Source organism: Erinaceus europaeus, chromosome 7 (assembly GCF_950295315.1).
Source record: "Erinaceus europaeus chromosome 7, mEriEur2.1, whole genome shotgun sequence".
Lineage (NCBI taxonomy): Eukaryota > Metazoa > Chordata > Mammalia > Eulipotyphla > Erinaceidae > Erinaceus > Erinaceus europaeus.
This window is the reverse complement of record NC_080168.1, coordinates 16,394,293-16,416,068: the sequence shown is the minus strand read 5'-3', so window position 1 is coordinate 16,416,068 and position 21,776 is coordinate 16,394,293. Positions and strand designations below refer to the sequence as shown.

The following is a 21,776-nucleotide window of genomic DNA, read 5'->3' as shown; positions in this document are numbered from 1 at the left end:
TAAGCCTCTGAGTTAGATGTATCCTTCAGACGGTTCCCCTAATACCAGTTTCTTTACTTCATCAATGCATTCGGCACCCAACAAAACTGTTGATCACCTAGGAGATGCTAAACACTGTTAGAGCTTTGGGGCCACAGAAGTGAAATAAATAAATATGAAGCCTCTGTTTTCAAGAGCCTTGCAGTGGAGAGACTGGGGAAATATCTCAAGTGGTAGAGCTTCAGACTTGAATGACTGAGGTTCCCGGTTCAATCTCTGGCACTGCATGTACCAGCATGGTGTTCCAGTTTTTCTCTCATTTTCTTTGTTTCATGTAAAGTGCATGTTCTCTCTCTCTCTCTCTTTCTCTCTCTCTCTCTTTCTCTCTCTCTCTCTTTCTCTCTCTCTCTCTTTCTCTCTCTCTCTCTCTCTCAAATAAATATTTAAAAGAAAAAAATAAGGGAGTATTACAATGGAGAGGATGAAGCCGCCAAACATGATGACCAAACCCCACCAATGGAGCCACTCTGGCCATAGCTGCAGAGTAAGGGGTAACCAGACTAGGGGGGTGAGAAAGAGCATGCCAAAGAGGGGGAACTACAGTGGTTCCCTAAGGCTGCAGTTGAAGGCTCAAGGGGTGTGGTCTGGATGCTGCTGAAGAAGTACTGGGGAGGTGGGCACTTGATGAAAGTTTGCATTTTATAAAAATCCCCTTGGTGGCAGAGCAGGAACTGGCTGGGGCGGGGGGAGCCTGCTGGTCACTGAGCAGAGGTCACTGAGGCAAAGAGGAGTGGTGCCTCTCTCTCTTTGTCTGTTCTTCTCTTTGTCTGATAAAAATCAACAACAGGGGGGAAGTGCCTGGGGACTAGAACAGACACCTCACCATGTGTGAGGCCCTGGGTTCAAGCCCCAGCATCACCATAGACACCACAGACAACAGCAGGGGAAGTTCCATGGATGGTGGAGTGGTTCTGTGGTGCCTAACCTGCCTGTCTCTGTCTCTCGCTCAAAAAAATAAAATGAGTCCAGGAGTCTACTCAGTGGGATCACACATGTATCGACCCCGAAATCATTCCTCTGCGCCACCCAGTTGAGTACACACATTATCGTGCACAAGGACCTGGGGTCGTGCCCCTCCCCCACTTCCCACCTGCCAGGTGGGAGGGAAGCTTCACAAGCAGTGAAGCAATGCTACAGGTGTCTCTGTCTCTCTCCCCCTCTACAGCTCCCCTTTCCTCCCAATTTCTCTCCATCTAAAATAAATAAAAACAATTCTAATTTTTAAAAATATTTTATTAGTGATTCAATGATTAAAAACATTGTAAGATAACAGAGGTACTACTCCATACAGTTCCCATCATCAGAGTTCTTTGTCCCATCCCCTCCATTGGAAGCTTTCTTATTCTTTATCCCTCTGGGAGTCTGGACCAGAGTTCTTTATGGGGTGTAGAAGGTGGGTGTTTTGGCTTCTGTAATTGTTTCTTCACTGGATATGGACGTTGACAGATGGATCCATACCCCCAGCCAATTTCTGTCTTTCCCTAGAGAGCTAGGGCTCTGGAAAGGTGAGACTTCAGGACACATTGATGATAATTCTATTTTTTAAAAAAAAAAATCCACCCAGGATGGCAAAATAGCTCACTGGGGTTGTGCACTGCTTTGCCGTGTACACAACCCAGGTACAAACCCAGCCCCACCACACTGAAGGAAGCTTTGGTGCTGTGGTTGCTTTTGTTCTCTCTCTCTGTCTCTCTCCTTCTATTTCTATAAGATAGGTAGGTAGCTAGACAGGATTCATTAGAGATCCAGTCATTAACATTTGTCTATGCCACGTGATAAGTGATAAGTGCTGCCGCTATCCCCACTTCACAGATGGTGAAAATGAGACCCCCGTGAGAGTGAGTAACTCGCCCAGTACATATGAGCAGCTCGAGACACCACTGGGGCCCTAACTCAGACAGCCCTTCTGGACCCTGCAGCGACCCCCTGGCTATTGCTGTTCAGGCAGAGGGAATGAAATGGTGTCTACCTCCCTCCACAGAAAGGAGTGAGAGGCATGCCCATGGGGGTGGGGCTGGCTCAGGAAGTCACCAAGTTGACAGGAATTCCACAAGACCAGTTTCACACATATTGACAGCCCCTGTGAGCAATGTCCGATGGTAACCACAGCTGGGAGTCTAAGCTTAGGGGAGAGGCTCCTTTATTGGGAACAGCAGTTTGAGAGACACCATCATGTCCTGGGGGAGCAGAAGCCAAGGAGGCAGGGAGTGCTGGTATAGGGGACCAGGTGGAGCAGAAGCTCGAGGTACAACTCCAAAAAGCAGCCTTGTTCGGGGGATGGACTGAGAAAGGAAACAACAGACAAAACCAAGAGTTGTTCAAATTCCTGAGGCTCACCTTCTTTACCCCCTCTTGGATGGAGCTCAAAGACACATGTTAAGAAAAGTCAGAAACAGAAGGATGAATATGGGGTGATCTCATTCACAGACAGATGTTGAAAAACAAGGTCAGAAGGGAAAACTCTAAGCGGAACTTGGACTGGAGTTGGTGTATGGCACCAAAATAAAAGACTCTGGGGTGGGGGGAGGGTTCAGGTCCTGAAACATGATGGCAGAGGAGGACCTAGCGGGGGTTGTATTGTTATGTGGAAATGTTATGCATGTACAAACTATTGTATTTTACTGTTGACTGTAAACCATTAATCCCCCAATAAAGAATTTTTTTAAAAAGTTGTTCAAGAGAATCAGGAGACTAGGGTCAGTGGAAATAAATGATGCAGAGAGCAGTAGTCTTTTCACCAGAAGTCATATCTTAAAAGCAAGCAACAGGGGCTGGGGAGAGAGTATTGTGGTTCCGCAAAAAGACTGTCATGCCTGAGGCTCTGCGGTTGCAGTTTCAACCCACAGCACCATTATAAGCCAGAGTTGAGCAGTGCATCAGTATTTAAAAAAAATTAAATGGATAAATAACAAAGCATGCAACTGACTGGGGGTGGGGGTGCAGGGAACCATGTCTGTAGAATTGACAAATAGGAGACAGGAGCAGAGACAATTCCAGGTGGTAGCACACTTGGTTGAGTGAATATATTACAGTGCTCAAGGACTTGGGTTCAAGACCCCACCTCCCTACCTGCAGGAGGAAAGCTTTTCAAGTGGTGAAGCAGTGCTGCAGGTGTCTCTCTGTCTCTCTCCATCTCTATCACTTCCTTCCCTCTAGATTTCTGGCTGTCTCTATCAAATAAATAGATAATTTTTTTAAAAAAAAGATGATTCTTTAAAAACTGACACAGTCGGGGCCAGGCGGTGGCACACCCGGTTAAGTGCACATATTACAGTGCACAAGGACCCAGATTCAAGCCCCCGGTCCCCACCTGCAGGGGAAAAGCTTCACAAGTAGTGAAGCAGGGCTGCAGGTGTCTTTCTGTCTCTCTGCCTCTCTATCCCTCCCCTTTCAATTTCTCTCTGTCTCTATCCAATAATAAATAAAATGATTTTTTTTAAAAAACACAGTCTAGTTGAAGGGCAATGTAGTCACCACATTTATCCAAATATTTAAAAAAAATTATTTCCCCAGTTTCACCAAGAGTAACTGATATGCTTTGCTGTCTGTGTTTAAGCTATACTGTACAATTATTTGGTCTGTGAATATTGAAAACTGACCCAAATTCAACATATATAAATCAGACACATTACACTTAAACTAGAGAAACAGTCATACAACTCCCCAAAAACATACATCCAGTCTGTAAGGGGAGTGTCACATGAACCAGAAGCACCCCCCAAACATGGCCTGCTGGGTCAGCATTGACTGAGAAAGATGGATCTCTGTGTCCTCATCTGGAGAAAGTCCAAAGGACATTGCTAAGGAACAGAAAAATATAACTAGTTCAATGTCATTCCATTTCTTCTGACATCACTGGAGAGTCATCATCCAGGATAACTTTTTCAGATAGAAAGAGAAAGACAGAGAAAGAGATGGAGATGGAGACAGAGATGGAGACAAAAAGAAAGAAACCACAGCACAGAAGCTTCCTTTACTACGGTGGGGACTGGGTTTGAACTTGGGATATGAGCAGGGCAAAGTTGGTCCACTATCAAATGAGCAGTTTTGCTGGTCCTTGATCATGTTTATTGATGACTTATTATTTTAATCAGAACACTGCTCAGCTCCAGCTTATGGTGGTGCTGGAGATTGAATCTGGGATCATAGGACCTTGGGCATGAAAGTCTTTTACAGAACCATCCATCTCCCCATCCATTTTTTTTCCTTTTTAAGATTTATTTATTAATGAGAGAACAGAAGGAAAGAGCTAGAGTGTCACTCTGGCACAGGCAATGCCAGGGATCAAATCCACTCCACCACTCCCAGGCTGCAACATGGTGCTTAAGAAGGAAAGGAAGGATGGAAGGAAAACATGCTTGCATGTGTGCATGAGGAAGTGTCTGGAAAGTGTACATATGCTATGTGTGAAAGAAGAGTCTTTCAAATTTTCCTTCCTCTGCTTTTGTTTCAGATGGTTGTTTTACTACTTTTTGTATCACCCACGTTTTTCTTTGTTTGCAGTGTGCATGCTCTGTTTTTGTACTATTAATTAGTAGTTTGATTTAAGCAAGGGGGTTATTGGATTTGGCAATCTGGGGTGACCACGGCTAATCCCCTTCTCCAGAAGTGGGGAGGAGAGAGTTGAGTCTACACCAAGAGTATCCAATACTGCTTTGCCAAGAAAGTTGGCAATTTTTTCTTTAGCAGTAGCTAAAGGGTTCCCTGGAAGTGGAGGTGAGACAGGAGGAAAAACCAGTTGAGGAGTAGAGGGAGAAGGCCACAAGTAGGGGGAGGGAGTGCTGGTTGTCCGAAGTGATGGGGCCCATAGCCAGGTGCAGAAAGAGAAGGGGCTCTTCTCACACCAGCCTTAAAAGGAAGAGAGCTAGAAGGCAAACTCCAGCAGAGTCCTTCTCACTTGGGGGCTGGGTTGGCCCGCATCTTCCTCTGAAAAAAAGACGTTTAAGTTCAGGGCACTCAGAGGCAGAGATGGGTCCAGCAAACCTCCAAACCAGCCCCCAACACACACACACACACACACACACACACACACACACACACACACACACACACACGCTGTGGGTGGCCACCACTGCCAGAAATCATTAGACTGGAGGGCATGAAAACTCCTTGGGCTCTTTAAAGAGTCATCAGATGGAGACTTAACCTAGCCCGATCACTCCTCTGTGGGAACACCTCCCCTGATGAGCCTCCTGGATTTCCCCTTGGCAACCACTGGTCAGCAGTTTCCCCTTCACGACCTACCGCTTCAATTTTATTCCTGTCCTACAGCTCTGGCTGCTGTCACCAGACTCCCAAAGGCCACTGAGGCTGCAGCAGCCACAGCAGGTAGGTGACCTGTTTGATCTTTGTTGTTGCTGGGGACAGATTTCTGATGGCTGGGATTTGGAAACTTCAGTTTCCTCCTCCGAGGCTCTGAGAACTGCCATGGTGAATTGCAAAATTTTAGTTCTAAAGGTAAAGTTGGTCTTCTCTAGACAAAAGCACTTTCCAAGTCCTAGAAGTTTCTGAGCTTGTACTGTCCAACACAGTCATTGCTAGTCACACTTGGACACTGGGCACTTAAGAAATAATTATTGACTAAGAAACCGAGCTCTCTAATTAAGATGTTTGAGGATTTGTTTACTTGTTTGTTTACACCATTTGTTTGTCCCAGTTATCACTGGGACAACTTCACTGTCCCTGATAGTCTCCCTCCCTCTCTTTTCTCTCCCTCCTGTTTCCCTTTTTCTCTCTTTCCAAGTAGATATAGAAAGAAATAGTGAGAGGAGAGAGAGACAGAGGAAGAGACACCTGCAACACTGCTCTAGAGTTCGTGACGCTTGCCCTCAGCAGCTGGGGACAAGGGGCTTGAACCTGGGTTCTCAAGCATGGTAATGTAGCAAGGGAACAGGACAAAGGGCACAGAGGTCCTTTAAGTTCCACTGATAGAATTCTAGACATGAGAGACTGAATCACAAGAGAGATAGCCGTGCTTCAGGGAGCCGAGCATTTGAGACAAAGCAAGGATAGATAAGACAGGAAAATACACACTTGAGACATGTAGGTGAGAGAGAGGGAGAGAGAGAGAGAGAGAGAGAGGGAGAGAGAGAGAGAGAGAGAGAGAGGGAGAGGGAGAGAGAGAGAGAGAGAGAGAGAGAGAGAGAGAGAGAGAGGTCTTCTAATTTATAATGGGACCCTAAGGGGATTTACTTTAGCCTTTGTTTCCAGGAGCTCACATCTACATTCCTCTGCATTTTATGGCCTTTGCAGTCAGGTAGAAAGGGAAATGCTGACATATTCTTCCTGGCTCCTTGCAGGCTGCAGGAGGAGGGAAGGGTTGCTAATGTCTTTGCCTGAGGAGTCTTTCCCTAAGCAGACCCCTAATAGTAAGGTGTGTGTTCTACCACATGTGTCACGAGCCAGCCCCTTTATTTTTTAAAAATTATTATCTTTATTTATTTATTGGATAGAGACAGCTAGAAATTGAGAGGGAAAGGGGAGATAGAGAGGGAGACACCTGCAGTCCTTCTTCACCAGGGGCTTGAACCCAGGTCCTTACGCATTTTAACATGCACTCAACCAAGTGCACCACCACCAGGCCCCTCAGTCCCTTTATTTTTATGTTAACTAATTTGAACTTAAATTAAAATTATCATGATGAGGAGCTACCACACGGGGCAGTACACACCTAAAATTAGTTCCTCATTTTCTAACAGACCACATCAAGGTTATTTTAACCCTTAGCAACAGAACCAGAACTTGTATCCTCTGTAATGCTGTGGGCTCCATGGAATGAACTCAGCTTAATAGAAATCAAGTAGACAGTTGGTTGAGAAATGTCAGATCTGGACTCCGGTCTCTCTCTCTCTCTCTCTCTCTCTCTCTCTCTCTCTCTCTCTCATAGCACTGCTCAGCTCTGGCTTATGGTGGTGCTGAGGACTGAACTTGGGAACTTTGGTGCTTTAGGCATGAAAGACTTTTTTGCAGAACCATTATGCTATCTCCCCAGCATGGGATCCCCTTTCGACACCCTTTATATTAGATTGTCTGGGACAAAAAGGGTTGGGATACAACTCTTTGTTACAGAGGACAGAATATAGGATCTGAGGTCAGGTTAAAAAAAAAAAGTTCTGAAAACCTCATTCATCTGTGTCACTCTAGGTAGGTTGCTTAATTTCTGGAGTCTTAGTTTCCTCTTTCTGAAGGTATGTATTTGTGTGGGGTTGTTGAGATGATAAGATGATACAGACTCTGGTGACTGGGGAAGTGGGTCAGTAGATAGAACACAGAACTTGCATATGTGGATCCTGGGTTCAATCCCTGACATTGCACTTGCCAGAGTGATGCTTTGGTTTCCCTCTTCCTCTCTCTCAATCTCTCTCTCTCTCAGACTTTCTCTCTCTCTGTCATACACACACACACACACACACACACACACTCATACAAAAAATAAGTAGGGCTGGGCAGATAACATAGTAGGTAATGCAAATAACTTCCATGCCTGAGTTACTGAGGCCCGAGGTTCAATCCCCAGCACCATCATAAGCCAGAGCTGAGCAGGATAAATAAATACCAATTCTGAAGAGCCTTTTTGCCAGAAGCTAGTACCTAGTGACTCCTGTTATCCATATCCAAGCAAAATATAGTTCACCTGGTACACAGTTCTCTTGTGCAAGAGCCCGGTTCAGGGCCCCAGTACTCCCCTGTAGGGGGAAAACATCACAAGCGGTGAAGCAAGGGTTGCAAGTTTCTCTTTTTCTCCCTCCCACAAATTTCTCTCTGTCTCTATCAGCAAATGAAGAAAGGAAGTAAAAGGTGGGGGGAATGGTCACTGGGAATGATGAATTTGCTATGCAGGAACCTAGCCCAGAAATAACCTTGAATCAGCAATAACCTTGGTGGAAAAAAAATAAATAAAGTGTTGGGACAAGTGTTGCAGTGTCTCTCCTCTTCATTCCCTGTCTCACACTCTCTGTCTGCGAATCTGCTAGGAGCAGAGAAATCATGTAGGCACAGAACCTCAGAAACAAGCCTGGTGGCAAAATAAATAAATAAAATGTATAATAAGGGACCAGGCAGTGTTGCACCCAGTAGAGTGCACACATTATTACATGCCAGGACCTAGGTTCAAGCCCCTGCCCCCCCATAGGAGGGAAACTTCATGAGCAGTGAAACAGTGCTATGGTGTCTCCCTTTCTCTCTCTCTCTCCCTATCACCTCCTCCCCTTTCAGTGCCTCTCTGTCCATATACATCCAAGTTTGCCTGAGCATGGAAGCCGTGAGATCCCTGGTTGGGGGCATAGTGAGAGAGGCATTGCACTGTCAGCTGGCCAGGCATCCCCACAATGCAACAGCACTATGTCCTGACACTGTGCTTCCTGCTGGTCACGCTGGGACTCCTCCACTTCATCCCCAACAGTGATGAGTAGCCATGCCTTCATTTTATCGAGGGGCAGACAGAGGTTCAGAAAGGGAGAGTCACTTCATCCAGAGCTCTCAGCCACTGCTCTCCTCTGCCTTCCTCAGTCCTGCGCCACCTACGTCTGATTTTAGATTCAGCTGGCCTGGAGGCATTGCTTTCTCCTCCACCACATGGTGGTGGTGGTGGGGGGGGGGGGTTGCTGGGAGAGACAGTGACTAATGAGGACACTTACCAAACAGTGGGACTCAGAGCTTCTTTCCCTGAGGTGGGCAGCATAGATGCAGCTTGCCTCGGGACTGAGTGCTCTCTAAGCCTTGGAATACAGGAGCTAAGTTGGGTCCCCTACACCACATGGGAGATGCCATGACACCAGAGGATGCTGCAGGGTTGTGGAGCCCCCCTCTCAGTGTGTTTACCTTTCTGAATAACAGGGTAGATCATGATGGCAAAGTTGTGCATGTGTGAAGCAAAAATCACACACACACAAGTAGTGGAGGGAACATCTGCACAAGAAAGGTTCAAGAGTGATGGGCTGGGGGCTTAGGAGGGAGTGGGAATCGAGTGTCTCCTGCTTTGCTGGTTCGAATCAAGAACCAGCATGATAGAATACATCCTTAGTGTCAGCCCATGGGGATTTCTTCTGCCTTAAAGACCTTCTCTCCCTGTGAACTGGGCTTGTCTCCAAAGAAGGTAGGGACCCCAGAGCCCCAACCCTGAAGAGAACGTCCAGGAGGGTCTCAGGGTCAGAGCAAGTGGAAGGGGTGGTGAAAGGAAGACAAGAAGTGGCCCCATGAAGTCCCCACCTAGGGTGAGGGACCCCAAGATGTATGGTTTGGAACAAAAGAGCATTGAGACTCTCAGGATCCGCTAGGGTGGGTTGGGGGCTAGGGGTTGGGGGACTGGGGGAATGGAAACCAAAGGGGTTGGGTCCTGGGTCAGAAACCAGAGTCACCTCTGTTGGTTTAATGAGCTGTTCTACTTTAAGCTGTGGCAGTCAGCAAAGGGGACCCCCACACTACGGGAGGGGGGTGGTGATGGAGATGAGGGCAGAGATGAGAGAAGTCTGTGCCATCTGAGGCAAAACCACATCCTCACCACCTCAGTCTGTGAACCGGAAAGGTTGGTGAGAAAATCTTCCCAGTGGGGGGGGCTCCGCCCAGTGACTTGTAACCTGAAAAAGCTGACTGGGAATTAATTATTCAAGCTATTAAGAGCATCCCGCACCCTTGGGTGAAGGGGGCTCCACCCACCCCAGAAAGAATTGAGCAATCTGGTCCTAAGCCACTCACTTCCGCCACTGTGTTCTCGCCAACACTGCCCGCTGTCAGTCGGACTCATTGGCAGCCCGGAGCTGACCTACAGGTGCAAGGCCCCCAGTCCTGGTGAGTCTCAGCACATCCACCCATCCCCAGGATGCCTCTCAGCCCACCCACCCCCCTTGGAATGCTGCCTACACTTACCCTAAGCCTCTCTCCCCCCGCTGAGGGAGGGGACCCTCACTTAGGCTCCTCCAGCTCTTGATTCTCTCTCTTGTGGTCTTTTTCTCCCCAATGAGAGAAATTCTACTGACAACTACTTGCAGTAATGTCTCCAACTGTTCCTCCCCTCCCCTCTTTTTCCATCCCCTCCCCTCCCTTTCCCTCCCTTTCCTTTCCCTTCCCAATTCATCCTGCTTTTAGCACTGCCTGTGAGGAAGAATCAGGCATGAGTGAACTATTGCCCTGGCAAGAGCAAGTGCATGGGTTAGACTGACAAAGAGCAAGAGAGAATTCTGGAACTGTATTAAAATAACTGCTTAAATATATCTTATTTGTTTTATTTTAATGAGAGAGAAAGAGTGAGAGAGGGAGAGAGAGGGAAAGGGAGAGGGAGAGAGAGAGAGAGAGATCAGAGCAGTGCTCAACTTTGGCTTATAGTGGTGCAGGGGATTAAACCTGGGACTTTAAAACCTCAGGCATGAAAGTCTTTGCAGAACCATTATGCTGTCTCCCTAGGCCCAAAATATTGTTTGAATGTGTCATTGTTGCTAAAGGTAGCCTTCAAGGTTTGGGATCTTGTCAATGTCTTCATTCTGTAGCAAGTTCATGGACTAAATCAGAACCATCCTGTCCCTGGAGGTTTTGAGCACTGTGGGTTGTCTAACGGACTGACAGGTTAGTTCAGTGAGAGAATCTCTTGTTGGTCACTGAAGACCTAATGGGTATCCAGGAGGGGCCTGTCAGTTCAAGGGCATTTGAGTTTGTTTGTTTGTTTGTTTTTTTGAATAGGCATTCTTTTTTATTTTCTAAAATTTTTAAAAATATTTATTTATTATCTTTTGCTGCCTTTGTTTTTTTATTGTTGCAGTTATTATTATTGTTGTTATTGATGTCATTGTCGTTGTACAGGACAGATAGAAATGGAGAAAGGAGGGGAAGACAAAGATAGGGAGAGAAAGATAGACACCTGCAGACCTGCTTCACCGCCTATGAAGCAACTCTCCTGCAGGTGGGGAGCTGGGGGCTCGAACCAGGATCCTTCCGCCAGTCCTTGCACTTTGCACCACCTGCGCTTAACCCACTGCGCTACCGCCCTACTCCCTGTTTTTTTTTTTTTTTATTTACACCAAGGTTATCACGGGGGTTCCCAGTTGCCACTTTTTCCATCTTATTTTATTTTACTTTATTTGACAGGACAGAGAAATTGAGAGGGTAAAAGGGACAGAGGGAAAGAGACAGATAGACATTGCAGACCTGTTTCACTGCTCACGAAGCTTCCTGCTTACACGTGGGGAACAGGATCTCAAACTCTGTTCCTTGTGCATGCTAACATGTGCACTCAACCAGATGTGCCACCATCTAACCCTAGGCTGTTCCATTAATTAATTTATTTATTTATGACAGAGAGAGAGAGAGAGAGAACCAGAGTGTCACTCTGGCACAAGGGAGACCAGAGATCAGACTCAGAACTTAATGCTTGAGAGCCCAGCGCTCTTTCTACTGGGCCCAAGGGCCAATTCTTTAATTCTGGGCCTGAGGAGCAATGTGAAAGCAATGCCTATTGTCGAATAGTGAACGTGAACTAGTCACAGGTAGACTTCATGCTGGCTCAGGGACTTACTGACCTGCACACAGTTGAGTTTGTTCAAGGGACAGTTTTGAGCAACCTAGAACAGTCCATGTCATGAGTCATTTGGTGGTTATCCTTGGTGGAGCTTGTCCTATGGTTGAAAACTGCATGTTGTACAGAGGAGTTGTGTGGCCTCCATGCTTATATGTTTGCCATGTGCTTTGGTATTTTAAGGGTTCTGTGCTGAGAAGACCACCAATATTTCTAGAGCAACTTTGATTGTTTTTTTTAATGAGAGAGACACAGAAGGAAAAAATACAGAGACAGTGTGACTCATATTTGGCTTATTATTGTGGTGCCAGCATTTGAAACTGGGGTTCAGAAGCTTCAGGCATGAAAGCCTTTTTGTATAACCACCAAAGCCCAAATAGCTTTGATTTTATGTAACCTTTCCCCCTTGAATTAACAGCAGTAAGAAATGGGGGGTCTGGGCACTGGTGCACCAAGTTCAGCACACATGTTACCATATGCAAGGACCTGGGTTCGAGCCCAGCTCCCCACTGGCAGGAGAGAAGCTTCACAAGTGGTGAAGCAAGTACTACAGGTGTCTCTCTGTCTCTCTCCTTCTCTATCTTCTTTCAGTTTCTCTCTGTTGTATAAAAGAAATTTTAAAAAGAAAGAGAAAGAGAAGGAAAGAATAAAAAAATAGCAGTGGATTCCTGGTGCTGGCAGTGATCCCCAGTGATAATCCTGGAAGCAAAAATTAAATTAAAAAAAATAGGAGAAGAGAGAGAGAGAGAAAGCCAGCCCCCTAAAAAAACTTGGCATATAAATGTGTCTCATATACAAGGTGTGGTTTTGTTAAGAAGTGGGTTTGTTGGCTCAAAATCATCTTCGGAACTATCTATACCTGTTGGAATCCTGGCTACTGTTGAGGGGTTGTTTGTAAGAAGCCAGGGCCCCAAAGCTGCTCCTGAGCTTCCCCCCCCCCCATTTTATGTATTTCAGAGAGAAAGAAAGATAGAGATGGAGGGAGGGAGGGAGGCTGAGAGAGAGGAAGAGACTCCTCCGCACTGCTACATCACCCATGGGTGTCCCCTAGTGTCTTCATGCTCCCATGTGGTGTCAGGGCTTCACTCTTTGTCTCCTTTTCCCTTTTATCCTTTTTTTTCCCTCCTTCCCTCCCTCCTTCCCTTCCTCTCTTTCTCCCTCCCTTCCTTCCTTTCTTTTGCCATCAGTGGCATCATTGAGGCTCTGTCTGCCTGCGTGATTTAACCACTTCTAGCAGACTTTTTTTTTATTTCTGAGATAAAGAACAAGAGACAAAGAGAGAGAGAAAGAAACACACTGTAGCACTTGCTCTACTGCTCATGAAGCCTCCCTCATGCAAGAGCTCCTATGTGGTGGCAGGTGGCTCGAACCCAGGTTCCCATGCATGGTGACATGTGTGCTCTACTAGGCAAGCCATCTACCACACCTCAAAGTTTCACTTTTAATAAAGTCTGAGCTGAGCTGTCCCCTGACCCAGTCCCATGGCTGCAGGAGACCCCGGGCACCAAAGTTGGTCTCTGAACCTCTCTGCCTGCCGGGAAGGGGAGACTCACGTCTCTCTCTATCTGGAGAGATCATCTACCTGCAGACCACCCTTTCTGCAGTGTCTCTTGCCCTTTAACTCATTCTCCCTGGGGGAGAGAATGAATGAACCATACAGCCTGGGGATGGGGGTCGGAGGATGCAGGTCACCCTCAGCTTATGTGGATGCTTCTCTTTTCTGACTTCTCTGTGATATGTCACTGGCCCCCAGCCTGGTTCTCTTTTCAGACTTCTCTATCTCCCATGCTGCCTTGCATGATACCAGGCCCCCTCTCCCACCCAACCCCTCACCTCCACATACAAACTGGTCCTGCAGGCTGGGCACATGACCTCACCCACATGGATGCCCCAGAGAAGGACTGCTCTGCAGAGAGCATGAGGCAGGACTATTGGGGGGGGCATGCCCAGTCCCCTGTCTCACACCCTGTGCTCCTAAAATTGGGGCTCAGCACTCTGCTGGCACAAGCTCTTTCTGCACAGAGCACCTGTTCCCTTCAGAACATCCTGGAGGCCACCTGCCCTTGACCTTATGACCTGATCCGACATTACCCTGGGCTGCTGAGCAAGCGTGTTGTGGACACTGCAGAGCTCAAGTGACTTTGTCCCAGTTTTGTCAGCAGATCAAGCCAAACCAGCTGTCTGCCTGCCTCTGTCACCACTGCCCCATCCTGCTGGCCAAGCAGGTCCCTACCCTCATGGAAGCATCTTTCTGGGCTCAGGCTCTGATGGGAACTGCCTTCTATGGGCTCCCTGTGCTGACAAGACCATCGAGTTGGGTCCAGTATTGATGCTGAGAGCAATACCTTCTGGGAAAGGAAGGCAAGGGTTGAAAGTTCTCTTGCTCTGTAACAAAGTGGACTGCTTTTTCCACTTTCTCTAACCCCAGTCAACTTTCTTTTTCACTGTACGTGACTGAGAGTAGCAGACTTTCTGTGTCCAAAGGAAAGCTTCCTGGGACTTTCATTGTTACTAGCCTTGAAGCTGTTGGCATGGCTTTAATATCTGTGTTTGCTTCGCTAGGATATATGCACTTTGGCTAATCATATTTTTTTCTCTATTGGTGGAAAGGGGTTCCACATCTGTGTGATTTAGAAAGAAAGGAGAGAGGGAGAGAGAGAGAAAGAGAGAGAGGGAGAGGGGAGGAGAGAAGAGGAGTGGAGAGGAGAAGAGGTGGAGAAGGAGGAGGAGAGAGACTGAGATACAGAGGAGAGGAAGAGGAGAAGAAGAGGGAGAGAGAGACACCTCCTGTGGCAATGCAGATACCCTACCCAAGAATATATATATCTCTGACCTTTATCTTTTTTTAATATTTTGTTTTATTTTATTCCTTTCTTTGTATTAGACAGGATAGAATGAAATTGAGAGGGAAAGGGGAAATAGAGAGGGGGGAGGGAGGGAGGGAGAAAGAAAGACATCTGCAACACTACTTGTAAAGGTTTCCCCCTGCAGGTGGACACTGGTTGCTTGAACCTGGGTCCCAGCGCATGATAATGTGTGGATTCATCCAAGTGCACTACCACCTGGTTCCATTTATCTAATTTTTATGAAAGAAATGTGGGGAGGGGAGAGAGAAATAGAGGCCAGAGCACTGCTCACCTGTGGCTTATGGTGGGGCCAGGAATTAAACCTGAGACCTTAGAGTCTCAGGCATGAAAATCTTTTTGCATAACAATGTTGCTGTCTCCAGTCCTGCTGCCTGTTTGTTTCAGTTGATTCACACATCATATAAGTTGTCTATTTTTACAGTGTAGCCTTCAGTGGTTTGCTTTATACTCACAAAGTTGTACTGAGACATCGCCATTGTCTAATTCCAGAACATTCTCATATTCCCAAAGAGAAGTCTTTGCACACACTAGCATCCTCACTCCCTCTGCCTGATGACCACCAGTCTGCTTTCTGTCCCCATTGATGTGCCTGTCCTGTTGATGTCTTTTTTCTTTCTTTTTCTTTTTGCCTCCATGGTTATCACTGGAGCTTCATGCTGGCACTACGAATCCACTGCTCTTGGCAGCCTTTTTTTTTTTTTTGCATTTTATTGGATAAACAGAGGGAAATTGAGAGGAGGGGAAGTTGAGAGGGAGAAGAAAAGATAGACACCTGCAGCTTTGCTTCACCACTTGTGAAGCTTCCTCCCTGCAGGTGGGGAGCCAAGGGCTTGAACTGGGATCCTTGCATGGGTCCTTGCCCTTTGTACTATGTGCACTTAACCAGATGCACCACTGCCCGGTAATGCCACTAATATGGAATCATATAGTAGAAAAATTTTTGTGTCTGACTTATTTTATTTATGTACTTATATACTTATTTTTCCTTAAAATAATATTTTTCTTTTTAATTGTTTTTAAAGCTTTATTTATTTATTTTCTATGTTGATCTAAGCCAACATTTTGCAGATAGAAAGAGAGAAGGACTTGAGTGGTGGTGCACCTGATTGAGCACACACATTACAGTGCGCAAGGACCCAGGTTCAAGCTCCCAGTCCTCACCTGCAGGGGGCTGGGGGGTGTTTTATAAGCAGTGAATCAGTGCTGCAGGTATATCACTCACTCTTTTCCTCCCTCTCTCTCTCTCCCTATCTGCTCCTTCTCTCTCAAATTCTCTGTCTCTATCCAAAATAAATAAATAAATAAATAAACATTCTTAAGAGGGGGGAACAGAATGATGCCATGATGAAGCCAGTGAACTATCCAGGTGAACTATCTTGGTGCCACCAGAATGCTTCTTTTAAAATACCTTTCAGAGGACCTGGGAAGTCCAGCAGCAGAGCACCTGCTGCATGGGGCTCTCGATTCTTTTTTTTTTTCCTGGATATATATATGTTACTTTTTATTTATAGAAAGGAAACATTGACAGAACCATAGGATAAGAAGGGTACAACTCCACACAATTCCCACCATCAGATCTTCATATCCCATCCCCCTCCCCTGATAGCTTTCCTATTCTTTAACTTTCTGGGAGTATGGACCCAAGGTCACTGTGGGATGCAGAAGGTGGAAGGTCTGGCTTCTGTAATTGTTTCCCCGCTGAACATGGGTGTTGGAAGGTGGATCCATACTCCCAACCTGTCTCTCTCCTTCCCTAGTGGGGTGGGGCTCTGGGGAATCGAAGCTCCAGGACACATTGGTGGGGTTGTCTGTCCAGGGAAGTCTGGATGGCATCCTGCTAGCATCTGGAACCTGGTGGCTGAAAAGAAAGTTAACCTATAAAGCTAAACAAGTTGTTGACTAATCATGAACCTAAAGGCTAGAATAGTGCAGATGAAGAGTTGAGGGGGGGCTGTGCTTTCCATTTTGTAGATAGCTAGTAGGCCTATTTTAGTTATTTTCCAAAGGGCCTGTGACTATACTAGTTTTTTTTTTTTTTCCCTGAGCCTGAAATCTGATATGCAGGTGGATCCAAGTTATTGTCTGCGGAGATGATTAATGGCTGGAAAAAGGACCAGAAAGCTGGACCAGGGAAGAGGGTAGTTCCCAAATATGGGAAAGGTGTATAAATATTGTTGACTGTAAACTCCATCAATTTGATCTAATCTGGGGCCCATATTCAGCTTAAGAGCCTATGTGACCTCTGCATCCCTGTAGATCTGAGCTCACATTCTGTGGTCATGAGTAGAAATGTTCCAAGCTGCCCCAATTTCAGGACCCATCTTCCTCAGGTGGAACATAAGAGTATGTTGTCCAGCCTCCCTTCAGAGGATGGAACATTCTCTACTGTTGTTGATTCAAGTTGAGGGCAAGGTCCTATGGGGGCCCACAAAGGGGTCTACTGTGTTGTTCCTGATAGAGATGACTGGTGGAGGGATTTATTTGAGGTCTAGGCCCCCATCATGTCTTTTTGGGAATCTCAGGACCTCCCGACTAGGGGGCCCTCGATTTATCCCTGGCACCACAGAAGAACAACAAAGACAAAACAGCCAAAACTCCGTGGGTAGTGGAGCAGTATAGTGCTCATTCAATACCTCTCTCTTTCTCTCTCTCTCTCTCATAAAAAATAAGGTAATAAATAAATTGGGCCAGAGAGGTAGCTTAACAGTGAGCACATACCCCTGAGTTTGAGCTCCAGAAGAGCATCTTAAAAATGCTTTATTGTGCTGGGAAGACAGCATAATGATTCTGCAAAAGACTCATGACTGAGGTTCCTAAGTCCCATGTTCAATCCCCAGCACCACCGGAAACCAGACCTGAGCCATGCTCTGGTCTTTATCTCTGTATCTTTCTCTCATTAAAATAAAATAAATAAAATAGTTCAAATGACTTTATTTTTTTAATTTTTTACCAGAGCACTACTAAGTTCCAGCTTATGGTGGTGTTGGAGCTTGAACCTGGGGATGTATGGTGCTTTGGGCATAAAAGTTTCTTTCAGTAACTACTGTGTTTCCATGCCTATCTTTGAAAATATCTAATTCATGAACTTTCAGGAACTGGGAAGTTGACTCAGCAAGTAGGGTACATCTCTTGTATGCACAGAGCTCAAGGTTCAATCTCTGGCATTAGATTGGAGCAGAGCTCTGAATCTTTCTCTCTCTGTTCCTCTTTCTATTTCTCTTTCTCTCTCTCTTTCTTCCTCTCTCTCTCTCTCTCTCTCTCTCTCTCACACACACACACACACACACACACACACACCTCAATAAATTTCAGAGGAATTCATCTGTCAGCATTCTTTAGTTAAATCTGATCTTTGTCTAGGAGTCCATCCCAGTTGGCTTGCCTTCTAGATTGAGATTTGAATGTGTTTCTGACATTAAATGCAACCTCCATTATCAGAAGTGTTCATCTTTGAGAGATCCAGGACATATTGTTTAGAGATATTTAGGGAAAATTTGAGTGGACTGGGCTGGGGAGAGAGCATAATGGTTATGCAAAAGATTTTCATGCCTGGGGGAGGCTCTGAAGTCCCTTGTTCAATCCCCAGCACCACCAGGGGCCGGAGCTGAGCGGTGCTCTGGTATATATCCTTCTTTCGATATCTCTCATTTAAAAATTAATTAATAAAATATTAAGATTTAGGTTGACAAAAATGATAAGGACCTCACTCTGACTTTGAGGGGAACTATGTAAAATTTCCAAGAAACAAATCACATTTGCTCAAGGTGTCTTATAACCTTACACCTCTCCTGATTCTGAACAGAAGGTGCAAAGACTCCTACCTGATTTCTGCTGGCAATCAGGGAAACATCTGGGGAACTTTTGACTCTGTGGTAACCCCTCACCTCTCTTCTCTAGGCCTGGATTGAAGATCATATCAAACATGGATGAAATTAACTGGGAAAATTATGACTTTGGTGATAACTACAGCTACAGCACAGACCTGCCCTCTATCATACCAGATTCTTCCCCATGCCTGCCTGAGTCTTTGAATATCAACAAGTATGTCGTGCTTGTCATCTATGTGCTGGTGTTTGTACTGAGCCTGCTGGGAAATTTGCTGGTGATCCTGGTGATCCTGTCCAGTCGGGCCAGCCGCTCAGTCACAGACATCTACCTGCTCAACCTGGCCATAGCCGACCTGCTCTTCGCCTTCAGCCTGCCCATCTGGGCCACCTCCAAGGTCAAGGGCTGGGTCTTTGGCACCCCCCTGTGCAAGCTGGTGTCCCTGCTGAAGGAGGTCAACTTCTACAGTGGCATCCTGCTGCTGGCCTGCATCAGCGTGGACCGTTACCTGGCCATCGTCCATGCCACACGCACCCTCACCCAGAAGCGCCACTGGGTCAAGTTCATCTGTCTTGCTATCTGGGGCCTGTCCCTTGTCCTGTCTGTGCCAGTTGTCCTGTTTCGCAAAGCCTTCCATCCACCCTACTCCAGCCCCGTCTGCTACGAGGACATGGGCGTCAACACCACAAAATGGCGGATGGTGATGCGTGTCCTGCCTCAGACTTTTGGCTTCCTGCTCCCGCTTCTGGTCATGCTGTTCTGCTATGGGCTCACCCTGCGCACCCTGTTTGAGGCCCACATGGGCCAGAAGCACCGGGCCATGAGGGTCATCTTTGCCGTTGTGCTGGTCTTTCTGCTCTGCTGGCTGCCCTACAACCTGGTCCTGGTGTCAGACACCCTCATGAGGGCCCATGTGATTGAGGAGACCTGTACTCGCCGCATTCACATTGGCCGGGCCCTGGATGCCACTGAGATCCTGGGCTTCCTGCACAGCTGCCTCAACCCCCTCATTTACGCCTTCATTGGCCAGAAGTTCCGTCATGGGCTGCTCAGGATCTTGGCCAACCATGGCCTCATCAGCAAGGAATTCTTGTCCAAGGAGGCCAGGCCTTCCTTTATTGGCTCTTCTTCAGGGAACACTTCCACGACCCTCTAAACCCTGCACTCCTTCCTGCCCCAGAGGCAGCACCTCTGGGCTCCTCCTTCCCCTCCAGCATCTCATTCCAAGCCTCACAACACATTACTGCTTAAGAGGAAACCTACCAGGGTCCTTGACTCCTGGGAGATATCCCTAGTTAAATAAAAAGAAAGACACAGCCTTCATTCTTGCCTTTGAATACTGGTATGGGATATGATGTATAGCACTTTGGATAATGTGGCAAAAAATCAAACAAACAACAACAAAACAGACTGATAAAGTCAAAGAGCAGAAAGAAACTGAAAATAAAGAGCCAGAAATAAATATAAGCATAAAAGGTCAAATGTGTAAGACTATTCAGTAAGGAGAGGTTAGATAAAAAAGGAGAGACTAGACCCTTATTCTACACCATATATAACAACTCAAAATATATGAGGGGCTTAAGTATAAGAGCTAAATCTCTTAGAAGAAAAAATAATGGATTTGTCCAAAGCAGTGTGGAGAACTCTCAGAAGGCTAGAAATGGACCTACCCTATGATCTTGCAATTCCTCTCCTGGGGATATATTGTAAGGAACCCAACACACCCATCCAAAAAGATTTGTGTATACTTATATTCCTAGGAGCACAATTTGTAATAGCCAAAATCTGGAAGCAACCCAGGTGTCCAACAACAGATGAGTGGCTGAGCAAGTTGTGGTATATATACACAATGGAATACTACTCAGCTATAAAAAATGGTTACTTCACCATTTTCAGCCGATCTTGGATGGAGCCTGAAAAAATAACGTTAAGTGAAATAATTCAAAAATAGGATAAATGTGGGATGATCTCACTCTCAGGCATAAGTTCAAAAACAAGATCAGAAGAGAAAACACAAATAGAACCTGAACTGGAGTTGGTGTATTGCACCAAATTAAAAGACTCTGGGGTATCCAAAGATGACCTAGTGGGAGTTGTATTGTTATGTGAAAAACTGGGGAATGTTATGCATGCACAAACTATTGTGTTTACTGTTGAATGTAAAACATTAATTCCCCAATAAAGAAATTTTTAAAAAAAGAAAACATAATGGAAAATTTTCATGATGACAGATTTGGTGATTTTCTTGGTATGATGCCAGAAGCATAAGCAACAAAGAAAACTGGAAGGATTGGGACACCTAGGGGACTAAAGAACACTATCAACAAGAAAGAAAAAGGCAAACTACAGAATAGGAGGAAACATTTGCAGATCACATATCTGGTGAAGAATCTGTACACTCAATAACAAAAGAAGTAAATCAATAATATGGGAATCAGGAACAGTGAAATGTCACTTCACACCTATTAAAATAACCATGAGAGAAGGCAAGAAGGAAGGAAGGTAGGAAAAGTTGTAGAGTACATCAAGAAACTAGATCCCCTGGGCAATGCTGGTGGGAGTGTGAGATGGTGCAACCACTATGGAAAACAGTACGAAAGTTCCTCAGAAAACTAAATATAAACTCAAATATGATCCAATAATTCCACTTCTCGGTGTATATCAAAAAAAAATGAAAGCAGAGACTTGGATAGATATTTGTATACTCATGTTCATAGCAGCATTGTTCACAGCTGAGAAAAGAGAGCAACAACTCAAATGCCCATCAACAGATGAAGGATAAGCATGGTGTGATAGATATATAAGGTGTGGAGCGTTAACAGTGTTACTCAGTCTTTGAAAAGGAATGGAATTCTGATGTGTGCTGTAACATGGCTGAACCTTGAAAACATACTAAGTGAAATAAGTCAGATACAATATTGTTTGCTTTCATGTGTATGAGATGCCTTGAGTATCAGAATTCAAAGAAGACAGGAAGCAGAATAGTGGCTATCAGTGGTGAAGAGGTGGTTAGAGAGAATAGTGACTTATTATTTAAAGGGCACAGGACTCATTCTGGTAATGAAGGATCCTGGAGAGGGATATTGGAAATTATTATACCAAGTGTGAATATGCTTAATGTCACTGAACTGTGTAATTGCATTGATTAAAATGGCAATTTTGTATATGATGGCTATTTTACAACAATTAAACAGAACAGTTTCCAAAAGACTAACTTTATTCTCTGAATCAGTTCAGGAACCATCTCCCTGTAACTTCCTGTTCAGTGATATAATTAAATACTTGCCCCCCTCCATTTTTTTTTGTATGAACCATTTTTAGTGGAACCAAGGAGGGTCCCTTATTTTACTGGGCATGTTAACTGAAAAGAGACCAACTCAGATTTTAGGTTAATTTATTTTTTTTTAGTTTTTATCAGTGATTTAATGATGATTAACAAGACTATAAAATACATATATAAATAAATAAAAACAAGACTGTAAGATAACAGGGATGTAATTCCATACAGTTCCCACCATCAGAATGTCATGTCCCATCCCCTC

General features: G+C 45.5%; 1 protein-coding gene across 2 annotated transcripts; it reads left to right on the top strand.

Moving 5' to 3' along the window:
* The first annotated feature begins 4,965 nt into the window (after positions 1-4,965).
* Positions 4,966-21,444, top strand: LOC103110797 (C-X-C chemokine receptor type 2). 2 transcript variants are annotated; one of them, XM_060193907.1, is made up of 2 exons: positions 4,966-5,367; positions 18,307-21,444. In XM_060193907.1, exon 2 carries the CDS (start codon positions 18,332-18,334, stop codon positions 19,388-19,390), a length of 1,059 nt encoding a protein of 352 aa, XP_060049890.1. In that variant the 5' UTR covers positions 4,966-5,367; positions 18,307-18,331; the 3' UTR covers positions 19,391-21,444. The 2 variants fall into 2 exon arrangements, with proteins under 2 accessions (XP_060049890.1, XP_007520037.1); XM_007519975.3 differs by lacking the exon at positions 4,966-5,367 and adding an exon at positions 9,681-9,825.
* The last annotated feature ends 332 nt before the right edge of the window (positions 21,445-21,776 follow it).